This window comes from Chenopodium album, chromosome 27 (genome assembly GCF_948465745.1).
Source record: "Chenopodium album chromosome 27, dcCheAlbu1.1, whole genome shotgun sequence".
Lineage (NCBI taxonomy): Eukaryota > Viridiplantae > Streptophyta > Magnoliopsida > Caryophyllales > Amaranthaceae > Chenopodium > Chenopodium album.
In genome coordinates, this window is record NC_137860.1 from 25,278,265 (window position 1) to 25,299,664 (window position 21,400).

At 35.1% G+C, this 21,400-nt stretch overlaps 3 protein-coding genes across 4 annotated transcripts; all 3 read right to left on the bottom strand.

Moving 5' to 3' along the window:
• Positions 1–1,200: 1,200 nt before the first annotated feature.
• LOC145620778 (ceramide synthase LOH2-like) lies at positions 1,201–10,671 on the bottom strand. Of its 2 annotated transcripts, XM_081675488.1 has the most exons (8): positions 10,480–10,671; positions 9,928–10,026; positions 9,375–9,620; positions 7,606–7,820; positions 6,094–6,249; positions 2,545–2,730; positions 2,282–2,460; positions 1,201–1,608 (listed from the first exon to the last, which is right to left on the bottom strand). In XM_081675488.1, the coding sequence occupies exons 3-8, from the start codon at positions 9,489–9,491 to the stop codon at positions 1,589–1,591; spliced, it is 873 nt and encodes a 290-aa protein (XP_081531614.1). In that variant the 5' UTR covers positions 9,492–9,620; positions 9,928–10,026; positions 10,480–10,671; the 3' UTR covers positions 1,201–1,588. The 2 variants fall into 2 exon arrangements, with proteins under 2 accessions (XP_081531614.1, XP_081531615.1); XM_081675489.1 differs by lacking the exon at positions 9,928–10,026.
• Positions 10,672–10,984: 313 nt separating this feature from the next.
• On the bottom strand, positions 10,985–14,322 carry LOC145619837 (uncharacterized). The gene is made up of 5 exons (XM_081674529.1): positions 14,022–14,322; positions 12,529–13,940; positions 12,182–12,304; positions 11,510–12,115; positions 10,985–11,398 (listed from the first exon to the last, which is right to left on the bottom strand). The coding sequence occupies exons 1-5, from the start codon at positions 14,320–14,322 to the stop codon at positions 10,985–10,987; spliced, it is 2,856 nt and encodes a 951-aa protein (XP_081530655.1).
• A 5,162-nt stretch (positions 14,323–19,484) lies between these two features.
• Positions 19,485–21,096, bottom strand: LOC145620804 (dof zinc finger protein DOF1.7-like). Its single transcript, XM_081675520.1, has one exon. The coding sequence runs from the start codon at positions 20,435–20,437 to the stop codon at positions 19,751–19,753; it is 687 nt and encodes a 228-aa protein (XP_081531646.1). The 5' UTR covers positions 20,438–21,096; the 3' UTR covers positions 19,485–19,750.
• Between the last annotated feature and the right edge of the window lie 304 nt (positions 21,097–21,400).

A 21,400-nucleotide genomic window follows, 5' to 3' on the forward strand; every position in this document is an offset into this window, starting at 1 on the left:
TATGAAACTAAAAATCTAAAGCTTGACTTTGACATCAAAATATTGTTGTGCTTCCACTATAAACGTATAAGCTCATTAGAGCAATGTTAAATATATTTTTTCTAACAATCATTTTAGGGCCAGTTCTCTTCAGCTTATTTTCAATTCAGTTCAGTTTCGCTCCAATCAGTTCAATTCCTAATTTTTTTTCTCTCATAAAATATTCAGTTCAGTTCAGCTCCAATCAGTTCAGTAAATGAGAATTGACTTTTTGTATATTATAATAAATATTATGATGTAACATTAAATTACAACCATTAAATGATTCAAAAAAAAATTTAACCATTAAAAAAGGATAATGTACTCTTTTTTTCCTTTTTTTTTTTTTTTGTATTTATAAACGAACTTTAATTTTACAAAAAAAAAAAAAAAAAAAAAAAAGGGCGCGAACCGAGTCATGTTAAAAAAGTTATCAACAACAAAAAATATAAAAGAAATATGAAAAATTTACTTATCACCATCGTGCAATGCGCGGATACTAATCTAGTAAGTTTATTAAATGACAAGACATGACGCGACACGACACTATGCAATACAAGTATACAACAAATCTGATAAGCCACTCTAGTTGTAAGGTTTTGGTTGGGGTTATAACATTGCACAATTTATAATCTGATCGATGTGTTATTGTGAAATTTTTACATTTGCTTAATTTGACAAAGGGTTGTTTACGTGAAGTCATCAGCAGGTAAAGGAGCCGTTAAGCTGGTTGTCTTATTTGATAGCATTAATTAAGATAAGCTGACCTATTCCTAATCTTCAAAGCATCTGTTCGAGCTGAAGAAACCTCTTCTCTGTCAACCGCTTTCATTGATAGCTCTCTGATGATAATACGGGCATGAAAGGTTAAAATAAGCAAATTTGTATGCCCGTATAATCGTTATTGAACCAAATCTGCTGTGGTCAAATTCAGTGGTTCCGGATTGAAAGTTCCATACATTCTGGCATTATGTGCTCAAACATACAAACCATATAAGCTGGCGTTTTATTAGAGATAATGTAATCAAGGTGACATCGACCGTATATAGCTAAAAACTCAAGCCACATAACCAGAACCCCAGTAGCACAGATAAGGTTGATATGCAGGAGAAAATCCCCAATCCAGCAAAAGTAACTAGTATGATATCTTCGATGTTGATACTTGTAGTACCAACTACACCAAAACTTGTCCAAGATTAATGAGTTATCATGAACGAAACCATTCAAATTTTTCATTAATCACATACTTCATCTGACAGTATGTAGCTCTAACTGCACCATAACCAGCTACCGAGTACAGAGGCAGTTACAATGGAAAATGAATCGCTGTACTTTACAATATATGGTTTCTAGTTCTGCGTAAAGGATGTGACACTTGAGATAACAATCATACAACATGCTATTTATACAGCAAAAATTTTAATCCAATGGAAGCACTTCATCTCATACCATATCCAAGCTGGGAGCCGATTCGAGAGCAATTTGAGATGTGCTACATTTTTCCAAATGCTCTGTATACAGGAATTTCAAGATCTCTAAATTGGATTAACTGAAAACTAAAATTTTCCACCTATTCATCATCCTCCGAATCTGCAGTTAAAAAAGATATCATGTTACACCGAGTATACCAATGATTTAAAAGGTATCCCAGAAATATGATACAAGTGAAAGAAATTTATAAGAAAACAATACGTCCATAAACAGTAACACAGCATTTAATATAATACACATCTGAACTGAATGCATGTATTGAGGACTTCCCTACAAAATACTCCCTCTGTTCATTAATTGTTGTTCTACAAAGCTTCTGCATGTTAGTTAAGGGTAGATTATAGGTAAACAGGGTTAAATAGTTGGATGACTTGGATCTATGCGATCAAGGAAAAGAAAAAGAAAGAAATTTCACGGCCACCAAAAGATGGGGGCGTAGAAGTCTTTAATAGAGGAAAAAATTACCCTAGAAAGAAAGTGGAACAACTGATACAATTACACTCCATATGGAAAGTGGAACAGCTATTAAAATACGTAAGTTACACCTGAGATATAGGTTGCTAAGAACTAAAAAAATTGAAAGCATAAAGTTACAGTCAGCACCGATGAGTGATGACCATCGCTACAACAATGTACTCATTTCAGACTACAACTTTAATTGTTCTTTTGTTCCCAATTAACAGCATATTAATAAACAAGAGCATAATGCACTGAGCCCTGGGGTCCATAATATTAATTGCTTTAGGGATAGGGGAGAAAGAGAGAGGGTTACCAGATCTTATATCTTCCCCAACTTTTCCTTTATTTTTCAGCTGCCGCATTATCATGGAACATATGAGTATCCACCAGTACACATGGAAAATAAGCAGCATAATCAACATGGTATTGTAGCCATAGTACCGAACTTTATCATAGGGATCCGAAAGGTCCAAGACCGTACAGAGATCAATGCTGAAAAGATCAGAAAACAAGTAAACAAAATGACAAAATATTTACCAAGTACCTGAGATCAGGGAAATTGACAAAGGAACGGACCTGGTAGCTCTAATTACCCAAAAAGGAAAGAATATTAGCCGCAACATGAGCCATGACAGAGCGAATAAACCAAAGAACACGCTTGCTGCAAGCTCTTTGTCAGAATATTTGGAAATTTTAGCAGCTTCCATGAAAACATCACTTGCATCATGCAGAGCTAAGACAATTGATCCAAGCCTGAAAAAGCTGCACAATAAACAAAAATCTACTACTTCAGGAAATTGTTGGTAAACTACTATTTCAAAAATTAAGTTGACAAATTCCATCCAAATATAACGGTTTTATGGGCCAAAAGTTTACTTTAGATGCCATAATTACAATTAAGTAACCAATGGTAAGGACAAATTAGAAGCAACACCTTTGAAGAGGACTCTGCCATAGACAAGAAATCATAATTGGAGATAGGTTCTTACCACTCAAATTTCCTAAGGGTGCAGAAAATAGTATCTTAGGTACCCTGTAATAAACTTTGAACATTACAATTTCTAATAAAAGGATGCCAGAATTGGGAGCCTAGAGTTCAAGACAAAACTAAGACTTTAAAAGAAACTATTAAACTCAGCAATGCCACTTGGATAAAAAGCAGCCAAGTACTATAAAACATTGACACAAAATGGAATTTGAATTCTCTTTTACCGGGATATTAAACGGTAAAACTTGAGCTAACAATATCAGTAACTAACTCTCGTATTGAATAAATAATTCTAAGACATGAATCAGAGACTCAAGATGCAGCTTGAGCACTTCATAGAGACATATGTGAGCATAATGGCCTAATAATAAACAGCAAATGCCGTGTGTCACTAAATTGCAGCATTAAGAAGGTAACAAATATAACTCTGGGCCTCTGGGGTAAAGAGCTCCAGCAGCACAAGTAGAAAGTTACAACTCTTACAAGTTACAATATCAGATATACTCCTGGTGAGACTGATGACAGGCAACAGAATCAATATAGATGACTCCAAGATCATTGCTCAGGTGTTATTGTCTCATTACCTCCCTCACGTAGTTACTGTCATTGGCCCGTTCTATTGAGGGTCCACAAGAGTACAAACCTAATGGTCAAGGCCCATCAACTTCACTTACCCTAAAACCCTAAGAACCAAGTTAAAAAAAAATCTCAGATTCTCTCTACCCCACTACACATTACTCAACTACAAACTCCTTCAGGTAATAGCTGGAGCATTGGTGGCACCACCTTGAGAATTGGAGTTCATGTGTTTCATATTATAACACTGAGTATTCTTTGTATGATCCCAAAACTAAGACACGGATCCTAAGACCCATTACCGTCCACTCCTCCCAAACCTAGGTATTATGTGTTTCACATGGTAACACTGAGTATTAGTTGTGAGGCATCTTAAGATATAGGCACCTTACAAGGAAGGTCAACATTATTGGTATAAGCAATAAAATCAGATCCTTTTAAGATTTCTTTAACCACAATCTAAGGTATGCATATCAAATAGGTGCTTTTTACTCAAGCTAACCTACAGTAACTGAAGCATATACCAACATATGAGCAATTCTAATGCAACAAATAACCATACAATGATGCTTCTTCTCTGTCTAAGTAAGGGCACAATACCCATTGGAAACCACTCCCAGTCCATGTGCATTTTCCCAAAGATATTATTGGATCGATTTCAAGAAAAATATAGGATGATAGCTCATAAGAACCATACAATATTGAAGATAATAACTGATAGCCTCTGAGTTTTCCCCTATAATCTTCCCCTCGTTCTAGATTATATCTTACCAACCCAAGTGCTTGAGCTAAGGCCACCTTTTGCATACATCAACATTGAAACAAACAATTTTCTTCCTTTTATTAGGTAATAATCTCAAATGATAAAACATACAAGTACTATAGCAATGATCAGACCCCCAAACTACCAATCCACAAAAATAAGAAAATGCAAGTCACTACAGCACAACAGCACATGGCAGGTACAAAATTTCCTTGCATTTTCTCGCCTTTTCAAAGCCCCTAGCAATTTTACTTCATCATTCTTATCCACTATGGTCCACCTCAGATTGCAACATAAGCAACTTACTAGTTGCAGGAAGTCAAACAATAAAAAAAGATAATCCTAGTGAGAAAAAGTACAATTAAAATAGTGGGTGTGCAATATAGAGGAAAACAGACTAGAAGTGAAGAGTATTAAATGCTTTCTGATCACATATCAACAAGTGAAAGCTCTTAGAGTTTGTATCAAGCAAGGCACTAGTGCACCACAGAGCCTGCCTTTGGTTACTGAAGACCCAAATATCTTAACCTAAACATACAAACCAATCCTTGAACAAAAATACCTATCGCTTGGGGGGGGGGGGGGGGGGGGGAGGAAGCTTCAATTGACATGGTTGTGAACCACACTATCACCAAAGACATAATAGAGCTAGATTAAGTGTGCCAATAATAGGCTTGATACCAAGAGGTGCCCAATCATGTGATACAAGCAAAGCACAGATGCAAAAGACATAGTTAAAGATCTAGTTCTCTAGGTGGCAAATCTCCCCCAAAGGATTATCCTAGTAATATGTTTTTATCTTTAATCACAAAGTGCCAAAAGAAATTCGATCAAAAGTGGGAATCCAGAATATTAATTTCCGAACAATGTTATTGTTATAAAGTCACCATTAAACTTATGCCATCACCCTTCATGCATACCATAAAAATGATTCCAAACCATCCTCAATCCTGAGCACCAGAAAACAGGTAAACAATCTAATCAATATTTAATCTTCCCAATGCTTTCCAAGACTTTGTTGTGGAAGAAAAGGCATAAGAGGCAACTTCAAGAATAAACCATCACCTATCCCAAAAAAGGCATGGAAACCAAGCCACACCCAAAAAAAATAGGTAAAATCAGGCACGAGAGGGTTGAAGGCCAAAATACTCTCGAGGGGCTTTTACCTAAAGGTCCTAAACCCAAGTTGAAAAGAGGGGGGGGGGGGGGGGGGGAGGTCTTTATGGACTAGTATAAATCACACGAAAACCAGAAATAGCAACCTATCAATACGTCTTCACTTCAAATAATCAATGCCAATTCCTAAAATCTAGTTAACACTTAATCACAGTCAAAATCCTTTTCAGTAGCACAGTTGTGCCTAAAAGCCCTTCCTACGAATCAGAAGATGACTTGAGCTCAATTCGCAATCATCATTGCAAAAATTTAGTAACCACTGTAATCAACTATTTTGTTTTCAAAGCCCCTTTACAAATTGAGACGCAAAATCCAGTGACACTCCAGTGACACTAGCATGGACACATATTTAACAAATACTATCCTCACGGTAAAGACAATCAACGAGAACAAGTAACTTCTTTTTCCAGATATTCTTTCCAAGTAACTTTTCAATCCTGAAACTTTCCAAAAAAAGATAAGTACAAAGATGTGCAGAACTGCATTATTTGAAATGATTCTCCAAATAGATATTATGCTTCTCAAATAAGCTATCATTGACCAATCACGTCCGTAATAAACGTATACATCTACATATAACATAGCATCAAACAAAATTATTGAAAAATATTTGAGCCAATACCTTGTCATATATGAGCAGCTTATAAGAAGAACAGTGATTATATGATGAGACATCATTACTGCAAAATCCTTCCTTCGAGTTTCCCATGTAAGAAGGGCAGCAATGCTATAGATGTAGAACCCGCATTGGCACATATAGAATAGTTTCAAAGAAATTCTGGAGCAAACAAAAAAACCAAGTGAGCCAACCAAATTTAAAAGAGTGAGATAACTCATGTGAGTTGCATCAAAATGATATTAAGAATCACACATAGACCCCAAATCCTAGAGCAGCTTGATCTAGCTATGCAATCAAACCCTCATGTCAAAGCATGCCCTTATAAAAGTGCAAGCCAACACATACAGGCATCAATCAAATTTCAAGCATTTTATTGATGTTGCAAATGGATTACCCCAAAATACTGATTCTCTTTCCTTAAGGTTTTAAGAAAGTACATCATATAGACAATATGTCACCCTGAACAAAAAGAATTGTATCACAAAAGATGGACCAAAATTTAATTCACATTGGAGTATTCAGTATTATTAAGTACAATGCATTATCATAGGAGCAAATTTTATTATTCATGAATATTGAACTTTTAAGGACAAAAATGCCTCATAAAGTAATTGCCAACATGCCAACAAAAGACACTTGTTGCTGGTAGAGGTGAGAATCGAGTTGTTATGATTGGATTTGATCAGTAATTTTCAGCTAAATTATTCATTTTAGTGCGGATGGGCTTAGGCATGTTCGAAGCAGATCATATTCAAGTTTATCGGCAATTAGCTTATTATGATAAATTAATCAATATTAGGCATATTAATTTTTGGATCATTTTAGGTTAATGCAGCTTCAGGTTCTGTTCGGATGTGGGTCAGGTAACTGAGTACGGGTCTCTTTTTTCCAAATATTATTTCCCCACTAAATGGACAAATGTAGTAGCCTAGTAGGATACCAAAACTGTAGAATACTCAGGAACTATTTTAACACTAATCTGTATGACATAGCTATGTAATTTTAAGCATTACCAAGGAAATTTTACCCAGAAAAAGACACAGCAGCCACTTCAGAATAGAACAAATTTCCCAAGGCATAGTTAGCAAGCTCAGGTTCTTGATCCTGTGCAATAAGAATACATGTGTTCTACCTATTATTCAATCCAAAATGATATTGCCAAATATGAAAACAAGTCTTTTCAACTACTCCACTAAAATAACTGGAAAAGAAATACACACAACAAATATGCCCTCTCCTCGTCAAAATGTCAAAGCTTATATCATGAGCGATAAATACATTGTGTTGCCTTGTCTCAAAAGATAGAGAAAAAAGAGGTTAAATCCTAGATACCACATAATCACAATAATAATACACAAGTAACCACAGATACAATTCATGAATTTGTCTTAGTAATGTGAAAAGAAATAATATAAAAACGTAAAGAAGACATTATCCACTTATTATACAACTTTTAAATGCAAGTATGTCAAAGCAGATATAGAGGTTACTACTCAAAGAAAAGTATTTACTCACTTAAGCTCTTGATTCGGCCATTCTTTGAAATACTCCTTCGAATCTCTGAACCATGGTTCATAAAAGATCATGCAAAGAATTGATGCCTCCATTGTGGCATAGTAAGTCAGCTTCCATAATGACTCAGAGCACTTTGCGATTTTTGCTTTGGTAGCCTCATCAAACTTCAATGGAGCAGCTCTCTTACTCAAACTCAATAACCATATGGATAGCCTCTAAAATAAAAAATTAAAAAAAAAATTAAAAAATGATGTCAAACACTCTTTAGTTGAAGTGGAATACCTATCATTGCAATCCCAGAGTAGTTAAAGAAATTAAGACAAAATGAATCAAATAGCTTGAAGATTCTTATTTATGCTGAGAAAATGAAGATTGAAGTACTTTACACCACACAAGGAAGCTTTAGAGTTTTTTTTTTTTTATTATTTATATTTCCATTTAACTTTTACATCTGTTAATTCTACACAACCAATCAAACCATCTTTTTTTATTGTTATAATCAAACAAAGTTTTTCCTTGCTGTTATGTGAAAAGAATTTCCACATGTATTGTTTAGAAATCTGGAATAGGTGGGCCAATGGAAATCAAATTTGAGGATTGAATCTCATTCAATAAGTAAAAATGTCAGACATGGGCAGAGTAATTCACACATACCTAAGAGATGTAATACAATTTAAACAAAGTTTTCTCAACTCTCGTTTCTCTTTCTTTTGTTAAATCTTTGTCTCACAAAATACTTCTCCTTACTCCTTTGGGATGAGTCCACTTAATGTAAATCCCTTCATCTTATTCTGATACTCCTTTTAAACATTATGGTCCCCAATTATGAAAAACAATAAATGAAAAAAACCCACTGTCTTTCTTTGTTCATTTGTACTCAATAAAATTTTACCACCTGTACTCTCCTATACTATGTACTGAAGAGAAATGATAAACTATCATTAATTCATTACACGACATGGCTTCTACCGCAAAAACTGCTATATGCTACAAACTTCAAGCTGGTCAAAGAGAACTCTTAACTCATACAGTAATAATTACATATGGCTAGGTCTCTTCCTAGTTGATACTATATCTACAACCATAAACATCTCATATATACCACAGATCATCAAGAATATATACCTGTTATCTTAGGTCCCTATTGAGGTGGTAGACTCGGTTATCTAAGTACATCCTACGCAATTTATATTGAAGTTGTATAAATAAAAACATGGAATAATAGGTAACCAAACATCAAAACACGACCATTTAGTTGATAGTCAATTAATTTATAAGAAAATTTTCTGATGGATTTCTATGGCTAATATTGAGGTGGTAGACTCGGTTATCTAAGTACATCCTACTCCAACATCTCCTAACAGGCCTTCATTATGAAATTCATGTAACCTCATTGAGGTGAATCACACCTCCGAGTGGTAATATAGGCAACTACTGATATTACAAGAACATTCTAAGTCAAAGCATAACATTCCAGCTCATTCTAAGTCAAAGCAAACAATGACAGAGCAATACGCATATTCATCAGATGCTTAATTCCATTCTTACAGACAGAACACTGTTGCGCTTAACAAATAAGATACGGAAATCATTGAGTTACATATAAAAAATTATAAGAGAAAATGCATCACCCATCTTTAAAATTTTTTTTTGAACAACCCATCTTAAAATTAGTACTAAGAAAGAAAGAAATTAAGTAACAATATAAGGAAAAAAAATGCAGAGGTGTATTCAATGGAATAATAGAAAGGAAACTGAGAGATACTTACACGGAAAATGAATTTGTCAAAGACGAATCTTGCACCAACGAAGAAAACAGCGAAATATATTGCTACAATGATATGCCATGCCTCTGGAATACCACTGGATGTCAAGAAAGGTTCCATGGAAGAATCAGAAGCTTTGAAACGTTATCACTCTCACAAGTCAACCAAAGTAATCAAATGAAGGCTATTGGCATTCTATCATATCATGTACAAATTTATACATTTGAAGATCCAATCAGTCTTTGCTACCTGAAAGAAAAATGCCAAGGGCGTATCCACAATTTTCAGAAGGGTGGAGAAAAAACAAAATCATTAAAAATATCAAGAATAAGTAATTGAATTCAAAATTTTAACCTACTGTTAAGATTGCCATTGCTCAGATTCCAAAATATATCTCTTTACATACATTTTTCACAATCTTATCAAATCCTCAGTTCAATGATTAACTAATATTTCGTATTCGAATTAGTCAACCCCGGTACTAGGAAATCACTATAAGATTGCTAAAATGAAACAAGTGATACGAAGTGTAATACTAGATTAGAAGAGAATTTACTGTTTCAAAATGCTATTGGAGGGACACTTCCAAGAAAGATGTAAACCAAAATGCCGAAGTCAATTGTCGTTCGCTTAAACAACTCAGCACATTACACCCCTACAAAAATCATTACAATCCCTTAGTTCTCAAAAACCCTAACAGCAAAAACTAGTCTATATCCATCATAAATCCAAGATTTTCACCAATCAATCCAGAACTTTCCTTTTCTAACCCATCAATCACATTAGCATTGAACATTTAAATCAAACAATCAAGAAAATTAACATACATTTACATTTTTCATCACACATATTATTGAATGAAAAACGATGATTTGCAACATTAATCACGTTCAATTCTTCTCGCTTAAGAAAATGAACTGCAAATGCCTTAGCAACAAAGTCGATCATTATATAATCATTCATAACTTCAGTAAATCAGTAATTATAACTAATAGTTCAATAATCCACCAAAGAAGAACCCTAAATTAACTAGTAATGACAATTACATTAACGATTAACACTAGATTGTGAAAAATAAATCCGATGATTAATGTAGAAAACATATTACCTAAGAAGCTGCTTCAATGGCGGAGAGAAAGCTCGGAAGGTGCTTCAATGGAGGATTCAGAGTACGCTTCAATGGAGGAGAGAGAGAGGGGTGCAGCGATCCAGCGCAAACGTGAAAAAGGCTTCAAAGAGGTAAAAAAAACATAAAACAAAACGAACAAAAAAAAAAATGTAACATAAGAGGAATATTTTTCTATTGTGTTTTTTTTCGTAAGGGAAAATACAAGTAGTTTACATCTCGTGTAATGCACGAATATAACTAAGATCTTAGTTTGATCATTAATACAAAGGCTAATATTCAATTTACACATGATTTATCACGCATTTTAAAATTTATAAAAATTATAGCTGCGTGCCTGCGTGAATCAATTAATGATGCGTGTAAAATTAATAGTGTGAAAATGTATGGCAAAAAAAGAATAATTTAGATATGAAACTTTTTATACAACTACCTTTTTTTTTTTTACACACAAACACCACAGCAGCTTTATTAAGGGAAAACCAAATCAAGGTACATCAAGAGCAACAACATTAGTGACACAAGGGGGGACCTCTTCAAACCACACCCTTAAGTCACTAAAAACTCTACTTATATTTGCTAATTTATGGGCAGCCCCATTCCCCTTCCTTCCCACATGACTGACAACAAAGGAAGAACAGCAATTTACAAGCTGAAAAATGTCGCCAATGACAGTACCCACAGCAGACTTCACTCGAGTGCCCCTTTTGATCTTATGATACAAATTCAAGCAGTCAACTTCCAGAATGATGTGTTGTAGACCTGCTTCTAGAGCAATAGTTAAACCATGTCTCGCAGCCCTCGCCTCCGCAATTTCAATGTCAAATGAACCCTTCACCAAACAGCAAGTTGACACCATAACATCACCCAACCAATCCCTCATAATAGCTCCAATACCCACCTTATTATCCGCAAAACAAGCAGCATCAGTATTCACTTTTTACACACCCAAAGCAGGAGGGGACCAGGTGTGGCTACAGCTCGTAGAGATGCCCACACAAGACGCAAGGACCTCATTTGCCTTAGTAAACTCACCCTCCAGACCTGACGCTTTCAGGATGACATCTTCAATCAGGATTGATCTATTCTCAAAGAGAAATTCATTTCTCTTCAGCCAAATGCCCCAGAGTAAACACCAAAACAAGTCCCACCAAAATTTCTCTTTGAACTTAGCAGCAAGGGAAAAGAACAGATCAAGTAGGGAATTCGAAGCCAAAGGAGAGGTGTCTAAACGGAGCGGGGAAGCATACCACACCAACCTTGCTTCCTGACACAGGAACAGAGAATGCAGAATGGTTTCAGGTTCAGTCCCACAGCAAGGACAAGTAGTGTCAACACACATACCACGCATAGAGAGGGAGCTACGGACTGCAATACTTTCATGAAGAACACGCCACCCAAAAAGTTTGATTTTTGGGGGTATGTTAGCCTTCCACAACCTGTTCCAAACAGTCGGATTATCAGACTCAGAAGAAGAAGCACGAGACTCAAGAGATGCCTTCAGCTCCACATGATAAGCACTTCGCACTGAGAATTCACCATTCTTAGTAAAGTGCCAAGTCCACACATCATCCCCACCATACCTAGCAATAGGAATTTTAAGAATTTCCTCCACCTCCTAATCAAGAAAATGAGAGCTAAGAAGGTCAGCTCTCCATTCCCCATCGCAAATTAATTCACTCACAACAGAAGGCTTATTATCAGCACGAGATTGCATAGGAAGAGGTCGAAATCCAGGGAGCGATGGAATCCAAGGTTCATTCCAAATATCAGTAGAAGAACCATTCCCAATAGTCTTGCGAGAACCCTAGTGATAAGGTCCCTAGCTGACAAAATTGATCTCCATGTGAAACTTGAATTGGAGCTTAAGTTGGCAGACAGAAAATCACCTTTTGGGAAGTACTTTTGCTTCAAAATTTTAACCATTAAAGAAGGGGTATTGTTCATAATTCACCACGCTTGTTTAGCGAGCATAGCTTTGTTAAAAGTTTTCAGGTTTCTCATCCCCAAACCCCCCTGATTTTTAGACACATACGTCTTCTCCCAGGCAACCCACGCCAATTTGCGTTCATCTTTTCGTTGACCCCAGAAAAAGTTTCTACAAAGTCTTTCAATTTCATTTAATATCCTAACAGGAATTTTAAAGCATTGCATAGCGTAAGTAGGGATCGCTTGTGCCACTGCTTTTATGAGAATTTCTCTTCCCGCTTGAGATAAAAACCCTTCCTTCCAACCTTTCAAATTTTTCCAGACCCGATCTTGAATGATAGAAAACACCCGTTTCTTCGAGCTACCAAGGTACGTAGGTAACCCAAGATATTTTTCATGTCCCTCGACGGCCTTAAAAGATAACTTCAATTGAAGGATATTTTGCTTTTCTGGCTCAATATTTCGGCTAAAAGAGACTTCGGATTTCTCCATATTCAATTTCTGTCCCGAAGCAGTTTCATAGGTAGAAAGGATATCCAACACATTATCCACCTCATCATCATTAGCCCTCACAAACAAAAGGCTATCATCCGCAAAAAACAAGTGGGATATGGGCTCAACCTGTTTCCCGATTTTTATTCCATGAATAAGCTTTCTATTCTCCGCATCTCTCATTAAGGTTGAAAGACCTTCAGCACAAATAATAAACAGGAAGGGGGAGAGGGGGTCCCCCTGCCTGAGACCTCTGGACGGGCAAAATTCTCTCGAGGGTTGACCATTAACGAGAATTGAGAATGTAGCAGTACGAACACAAGCCATAATAGACAACACAAAGCATTCGGGGAAGCCCAATTTGATCATCATTTTCTCTAGAAACACCCATTCGACTCGGTCATAAGCTTTACTCATGTCAAGCTTTAACCCCAAGTAGCCCTTCTTCCCCTTTTTCTTTTTCCTCAAAAAGTGAAAACATTCATACGCTACAAGGATATTGTCAGTTATGAGCCTCCCAGGGACAAAGCCACTATGCGATTCGTGAATAATGTCGGGAAGAGCTTTTTTAAGTCTATTAGCAAGCACCTTAGCCACTATCTTGTAAATGACATTACACAAGCTAATTGGTCTAAAATCAACAGGAGACTTACAGATTTTTTTTTTCGGGATGAGAGCAATGTAAGTCTGATTTATAGAGCCAATTTCTTCACCATTGTTCAAAATATTCAGCACCCGCTCAATTACATCATGACCAATAATATTCCAGAATTTTTGGTAGAAGAGAGCACACATACCATCGGGGCCAGGAGCTTTCGTTGGGTGCATATGTTTGATGGCTTCTATCACTTCCTCACCTTTGAAAGGGGCTTCAAGCATATTTTTCATAGTATCCGAAACCATGGGATTGACTTTGTCGATTACAGGAGCAGTTTCCACCGAGTTTGTTGTCTCAAAAAGATTATCAAAATGCCTCACCAATACCTCAGCAATCTGATCTCCATCATCATAACAATTACCAGCTTCATCATACAAAGTGTCGATGTTGTTACGTTTCACCCGTTATTTAGCCTTGGCATGGAAGAATTTTGTATTTTTATCACCTCCCTTTAGCCATTCTTGACGGCTTCTCTGCTTCCAATATCTCTCTTCACGCTCTTCTAATTCATCCATTCTTTCATCAATGACACGCATCTGGCAAATAACTTCATGAGTTTGATCGGCTTCCATCAACCTGGACATTTGTTGTTTACAATCTGCCATCTCCCTTCCAAAATTTCCAAAGGTATTTTTGCTCCACGAGCCAAGCAATCTCGCTGAGCGTTTCAGATTTGCCTCCACCTTATCACCTACTTCCCAAGCGTCCTCGACAATACCCGCAACACTTTCATCACGTAACCACATTTCTTCGAACCTGAAGATTTTCCTCACTTTTTTTTTCTTTGTAACATGAACACGGTCCTTCAAGCAGAGCATTAAAGGCAGGTTCATCAAAATGAATTTTATACGCTAGTTCTTTACTTTTTTTTTTTTTGACCAGCCGCTAGTTCTTTACTAAGGAGCAACAATTTCATTGATTGTAATAAGGAGCTTTCCTCCACCTTTTACAATTACAGTAATTAAGGAAACATGTTAGATAACCTTTTTACACTTCCATAAGTTATACTAGTACTTTTGATATTATTCATGTCGATTTATGGACATCTCCTATTCAGAATTCTAATGGTCATAGATAATTATTTATTATTTGGTTACGTTAATTATTTAACTCATTTTGTGTGAATTGTACCTCTTGCATATAAATCTCATGCTTTTTCAACTTTGGTAATTTTTTGTTAATATGTGCAAACTCAATTTGTGAGACCTATTAAATCTTTTCAAAGTGATCATGGTCGAGAAATTTAAGATTGACTCCTTTAAAAAGCAATGCTTAGATATTGTAATGGCTTTTAAGGTTCTCTTACCCTCACACAAATTTCTCAAAATGGCCCTCACACATATTCTCAAAATGGAAAGGCCGAGCATATAATCGCAACCATATATAATGTCAAACATAACTTACCTCACTTTACCCGAGTTTTGGGTTTATGCTCTTGAGACCACAACCTACCTCTTAAACATTTTGCCAGCAAAAGCTCTCAATACGATAAACCTCACTCATGCCATGTTTGATGTTCGAAAACAACCATCATGTAATTACGGGTTTTTAGGAGTCTTTATTTTCCTGATTGATTCTCTACTGCTCCGCACAAACTAGCTCAACGTTCCACACCGTGTGTCCTCTTGGTCTATCCTTCGAAGCATCGTGGGTATCTATGCCTTAATCTATCATCTAATAAAATAATTTTTTCTAAACACGTCACTTTTGATGAGCACACTTTTTCCTACAAGAACTTGACCAATTGTGTGTTAAAGGATTGCCCATTTCTTCATGAAGCCCAAAACCCCTCAACGGCCCACTGCTCTTCCTACTCAAAATGGCCCAACCCCTCCTAGCAGCCCACCTGCGGACCATCATTAACCTGCTAGGCAGAGGACACCACTGGCAAGCCATGGATCGCCTACCCACGCCACTCTTGCTACCATGCTACAGACCTCACTACCTCCATCTCCAGCGCACAGCCCCACCTCTCCCACTTTGTATACACCCCGTCGCATGCTCGTGGTATCCCTCCGCTATAACCCACTAGGCCTGCTCCCCCCATCACCTTGCATAACCCGCACTCAATGGGGCATATTTAAGTTGAACTCAAAATGCTACCTCCACGTTCAAACTTCGGGCCCACCTCCTCATAAATCACAACTTTCAAACTTCAAAGAATTACAAACACGCTTAAAAGCCAAATTGGAATGCGGCGATGAATGACAATTTAGTGCTTTGATTATAATGCAGACTTGAGGTTTGGTAATGGACTAATGGTACCTGGGCCTATAGGGGTGAATATTGTAAATTGCATATCGGTATTCAACACAAGCGCAAGTCTAATAATGTCCTTAAAAGGCACAAAGTTCGTCTTGTTTGTGATGGCAGGTCGTAAGAAGTGGGTGTGGATTGTGATAAGACCTTTAGTTCAATGGTCAAACCGGCCAATATATGCACCATTCTCAGTTTAGATATGGCTAAAAAGTAGTCCATTCATCAGTTAAATGTCAAGAATGTCTTTTATTTCATGGTGATTTGCAAGAAACGGTTTATATACATAAATCTCTAGGTTTTTTTGATTGGAGAATGGCCACTTATGTTTGTCGTCTTCATAAGACACTTTATCGGTTTGCGAATTTTTTTTTATCAAAATGCGGTTTATGTTGGTAAAGTGACGATATGACATATTTACTACTTTATGTTGATGATATTCTCTTGGCTAAATCTTTTGACATGCAAGTCGTGTAGAGATTCGGTTACAAATTAAGTTTTCTATGTCTGATTTGAGCCCCTTGAGTTATTTTTTGGATATACATATCGTAAGAGGTTTTCTAACATGATTAGGATTAATCTAGTAACTTTATACTTCGTATATTGATTAATGATACACATTCTAACTTGAAAAGTTTTTCCGTAATCTAGCTAAGAACACAATAAATAAGATATTTTATATTTGTATGAAAAAAAATGTGAAAGAGATTAAATAAATAAAAGAGATGTCCAAAAAAAGGTTGCGGACTCTAAAAAAATAACGACCTTTGAAAAAGTGAAATACGAATAACTTAAAAAGAAACTAGAGGTAGTAGGTCGATTATTCTTGAAAAATGACACCATAACATGGTGATGTGTCATTTTATGATTGGTCACTTTTTTTATTTATTTTTAAAAGCCATGTATTATACATGTATGTATAATTGTAAAGACGTTTATTTTTTTAAAAATAAATGTATTATACATGTACGTATAATTGTAAAGACGTGTATTTTTAAAAAATACGTAACTATTTTGATCTTTTTAAAATCATTACTGAAAATTTAATTATAATAAAATTTTGAAAATAAAAATCATTATTGTTCTTTATTATTCATCATTGTTCTTCATTGACGATCTTAATTAATTACGTACCCCAAAATCTTGTGTATTCTATTCGGAACTCAAACCAAAATTCTGTCCAAAGATCAGATTTATTAGGTTTCAAATCTGCTTCCATGATCTGATACAAATTTCGTTTTAGGGTTCGATTGATAATTTTGATTTGTGTAAAAATCATGTTATTTGATAGTTTTGAGGATGAAACTAGCCTTAGGAGCATGTATTATGATGATCTAAACACATATCATTCAATATTTTTAACGATTAATGGTTAACGAGGTATGCTCTGCGATTTAGAGTTCGATTTTTTGTTTTTCAAAAACCAGTTTGATCTAGAATCGAGATTTGCGATTTTAAAAATTTGTTTTGTGGTTAGGTAATTACCTATATTTGGTTAGGTAATTACCTAACCCACAAACAAGTTCGAGAAAACTTAATTGCATTTATTGAATCAAACAGGGGTTGCGAACAAAAAAAAAAATCCGATCACTTCATCTTCTACAAACTTGATACTTGTTCTTTAATTTGACAAAAATGCACAATTTGAGTCCACATAAATCATATTTTTGAACCATTCAAAGCGGAATTTGTCCTTTACAAACACTTATAAATGAGATTGTTGTTGAGTATTTTGTATGAACAAAAACCTAAAATCAAAAACAAAATGCAAAAACACAATTAATTTTTGAATTTTTATCCCGATTTTAGTTCGGGTTTACGAATTTATCAAAAACTAACATTGATTAAGGAAATGGGGGGCTAAGGAAATGGGGGGCTAATCTATAACATAATTGATGAACATTGATGAATAATTATGAACAATGATGAACACTTTTAACTTTTTTGATTTTTAGTTATAATTATAACTTCGAAAATTAATTAATATTATAAAGATATATTTTCATAATTTATAATTATGTATTTCTTAAGAAAATACATGTAATAAAAAGAATACATAAATAAATACAATTTTAATACATTATGGACATTAAAAATAATTCAAAATGAAAATAAAAATACTAAATATAAGACAATCAGATTTTGCCACATCAGCAAATTGTGGTGTCATTTTTAAAGAATGACATCAGTAAGAAAGTATTGCATTATTCATAAACAGTTAAAAAAAAAGGTTAATGTGGTAACACAAATTCTTGATTAAGGTGGATCTTTATTAACTTATAGTAAGACGGGTTAAAATTACTACTACTTTGTATATTTTAAAGTTATTACCCTTGCATACTACAAAAATTACTATTTTCCTAACATAAATTTTACCCTTAAAAAAACACTAATAATATACAAGTATTAGGTTAATCATATTAGCCTTCATAGCATGTACTCATTAGAAATTGCACATTTATACATCAAAATAAAATGAATTCATTACAACAACAATCTAGTCTTAGGCCCTGTTCTTTTCACCTTAAAAAAATAATATTAAGTAAAAATAATTTCAGTTTCAATAAAAATAAGTTTAGTTCAGCAAAAATAATTTCAGTTCAGTAAAAATAAGTTCAGTTCAGTAAAAATAATTTAAGTTCAGTAAAAATCAGTAACTTCAAATAAGAAATATAACATGGAGTCAACAAAAATAATTTCAGTTCAGTAAAATTAATTTAAGTACAGTAAAAATAATTTAAGTTCAACAAAAATAATTTCTATTCATTAAAAATAATTTCAGTTCAGCAAAATAAGGTGAAGAGAACGGAACCTTATATAAGACTTATTAATGTTGCTAATAACCCGATTCAAAAAATATTGTACTCGTTAGAAACAATAATATCCAAGGAAGATACAAGTTGGGAATTTTGTCTAGCCCTCTTCAGACAAAAAGATAAACAATTCAAAGTATAGAATTTATCAACAATTCTAAATTCACAAACCACCAAAATTGTCAAATTCCATATTTATACATCCCACCTCAACAACTCGACTGCCATACAACGCCATTCATGCATATAGACTGGATTTTACAAATATGCAACATCCAACAACATACATTATGCCTACATAATAAACACCAATCCCAAATCATATCAATTAAATACAAACATCCAACTGATGAATGAAATTGATTACATTCATCAATGATTGCCTCACTATCTACTACAATTATCTACGTTACTTCGACTCTTCTGTTTAAGTTTCCATATTCAACGCTCCAACAAAAATACTCGTATATAATTTTTACTCTAAGCAAATAAGTGAATCCTAAATACAAGTATATACATCAATAATGTGAAAACGAAGAAGAATAGAGAGAAATATGTTTCATAAATGTCGTGTCCCCGCACCTGCATCAAGGTTCCGTGGTAGAGTTGCATAAATCATAATGATCAACACCGTGTACACGTGTCTAAGTAACATAGATAATAAACAATGACCATTATGATAAAAATCCTGTTGAACAGAAAAGATTGTTTCTGAAATCTGCAATTGCTTAAGAATGAGGGAACCCCTTCTAGAGAAAAGAGGTGAAATAATAATTTCAATCACAAAAATGTGAAGAATAAGAATAACACAAGTATATATTCATGACAACACACAGAAATCAAGAGAACATTTACCCATTACATAGATAGAATATGTATCATTCCAATGTTTTGTCTCATATATTTAAAAATAAGATGTCATAACCTTCTAGTATATATCAGAAAATTGCAGTTAAATCCACCTTACACAACAGCAATTCTTAATAAGGAATTTTTAATTAACTCCCTCTAATTTAGATGATTAATCAAAACCCAAAAAACCAAAGGAAAAATCATCTTCTTTCTATAATTAAATTAAAAAAACCACCCAAAATAGAAAATTATTTTACTGAAATTTAGAACCTGGAGTGTAAATAGCAAGATCAGGCCAACCATTAGTAGTGCTCCAATTACAAGATTGATCACCCCCAGTTTGAAGTCCACCCATGAATAAACCTTCTGATGTTGAACCTCCATTTCCATGAAATAGTTCCGAACCCGGGTTTCGGCTTGACCCATCACCTTGACCCAACTTCAGACCATTTGGGGCTAGACCCTCTAAGAAGAGGTTACTGAATTGACCCTCTGAAGCCAGCCCCAGCAGGGAGGTGAAGCTCCCTACCGCACCCCCTGCTGGTGCTGGCAAGCGCAAACCTGTCTCGACTACTTCTGGGGTGAACGTCGAGATGGGTTTGGGCTCCGGCCTCAGACCCGACGACATCGACTGGGTCTGAGCAGCCGATGGGGTGGAAGTCGTAGAAGAAGATCGTTTCGATGAGACGCGTTTAGTGTTCTTACGACTTCCGCCCCCAACGGGTATGTTCCTCAGCGAGCCGCCTTTCGTCCAGTACCTCTTGCAGCTCTTGCAAAAATGGCGAGGTTGAGATAAATTATAGTTGTTGTAGTAGCAGAATTTGGTGTTGTTCGAGTCGCAACGTGGGCATTTGAGCTGCTCTTGTTCAGGAAATTGTGGCGCTTTCAACTGTGGAAATGCTGCTGCTGCTGCTGCTGCTGCAACTGATGGATCTTGCATTTGTAAATATGTCTGATTAATATTGGGAAAAATCTGAGTCAATTTAAAAAGAACCCAAAAAAGATCTTCAATACTATTGTGAAGTGGCAAAAAAGGGGTAACCCAAAATTGGACAAAAAAGTTGTTTTCTACTTCTAAAAACAACACCCTTTTTTTCTTTTCAAAACACAATCTTCTATAATTCAGATCACACCGAACACAACAAACCAACCCTTTTCTTCTAATTCAAATCTAAAACCCGACAAACGGGTTGAAAAAACTAACAACCCGAACTTAACCCGAAGTTCTAATCCTTACGATCCACACCACCGGAGAAAATAGAAGAGGGAGAAAATTAATAGAAAGCAAAAAAGGATGAAGGTATTTGGGGAGTGTTTAAATTCTAGAGAATTTGATTATTATGAAGTGTTATATGTGAATGTAAATAATATGTATGTGAAGTACTTTGTTGTTATCTTTGACAGTGTTTTCGCGTGAAACTGACCACCCGACTAGTGGCCGACTGAAAATAGCTACAAATAGAGTGTGAACTTATAACTAAACCGCCCAAGATTAATTACCTTCTAGATTGTTACTAAATTAGGTTAAATAAAGTATTAAGAGGGAATAATTTGGATATAATTTTTAATTATGGCTTCAATTGCAAGCTTTGTTTTGTGATTGGGAAGTTGTGGAAGACATGTGTCAACTGCTATGAGGAGATTGGTCTTTTTATGGTTTTCCTTAAACTCATGATTTTATAGGGTTATTATTATATTAATCATATTTTAGCATGTGCTTTAGCTAGTGTGTAAAGTAGTTTTATAATTTTATTGAGGTGATTTTTTTATTTGGATTGGAAAAGTGTATTTTCAACTTTACTTGTGGAATAGGTTCTTGGAGTTAATTCTCTTTTTGCACAGGTATGAGCGATACAAGTGACAAACGACGTATTTAGTTATTGCGGATAATTGGTTGTTAAGA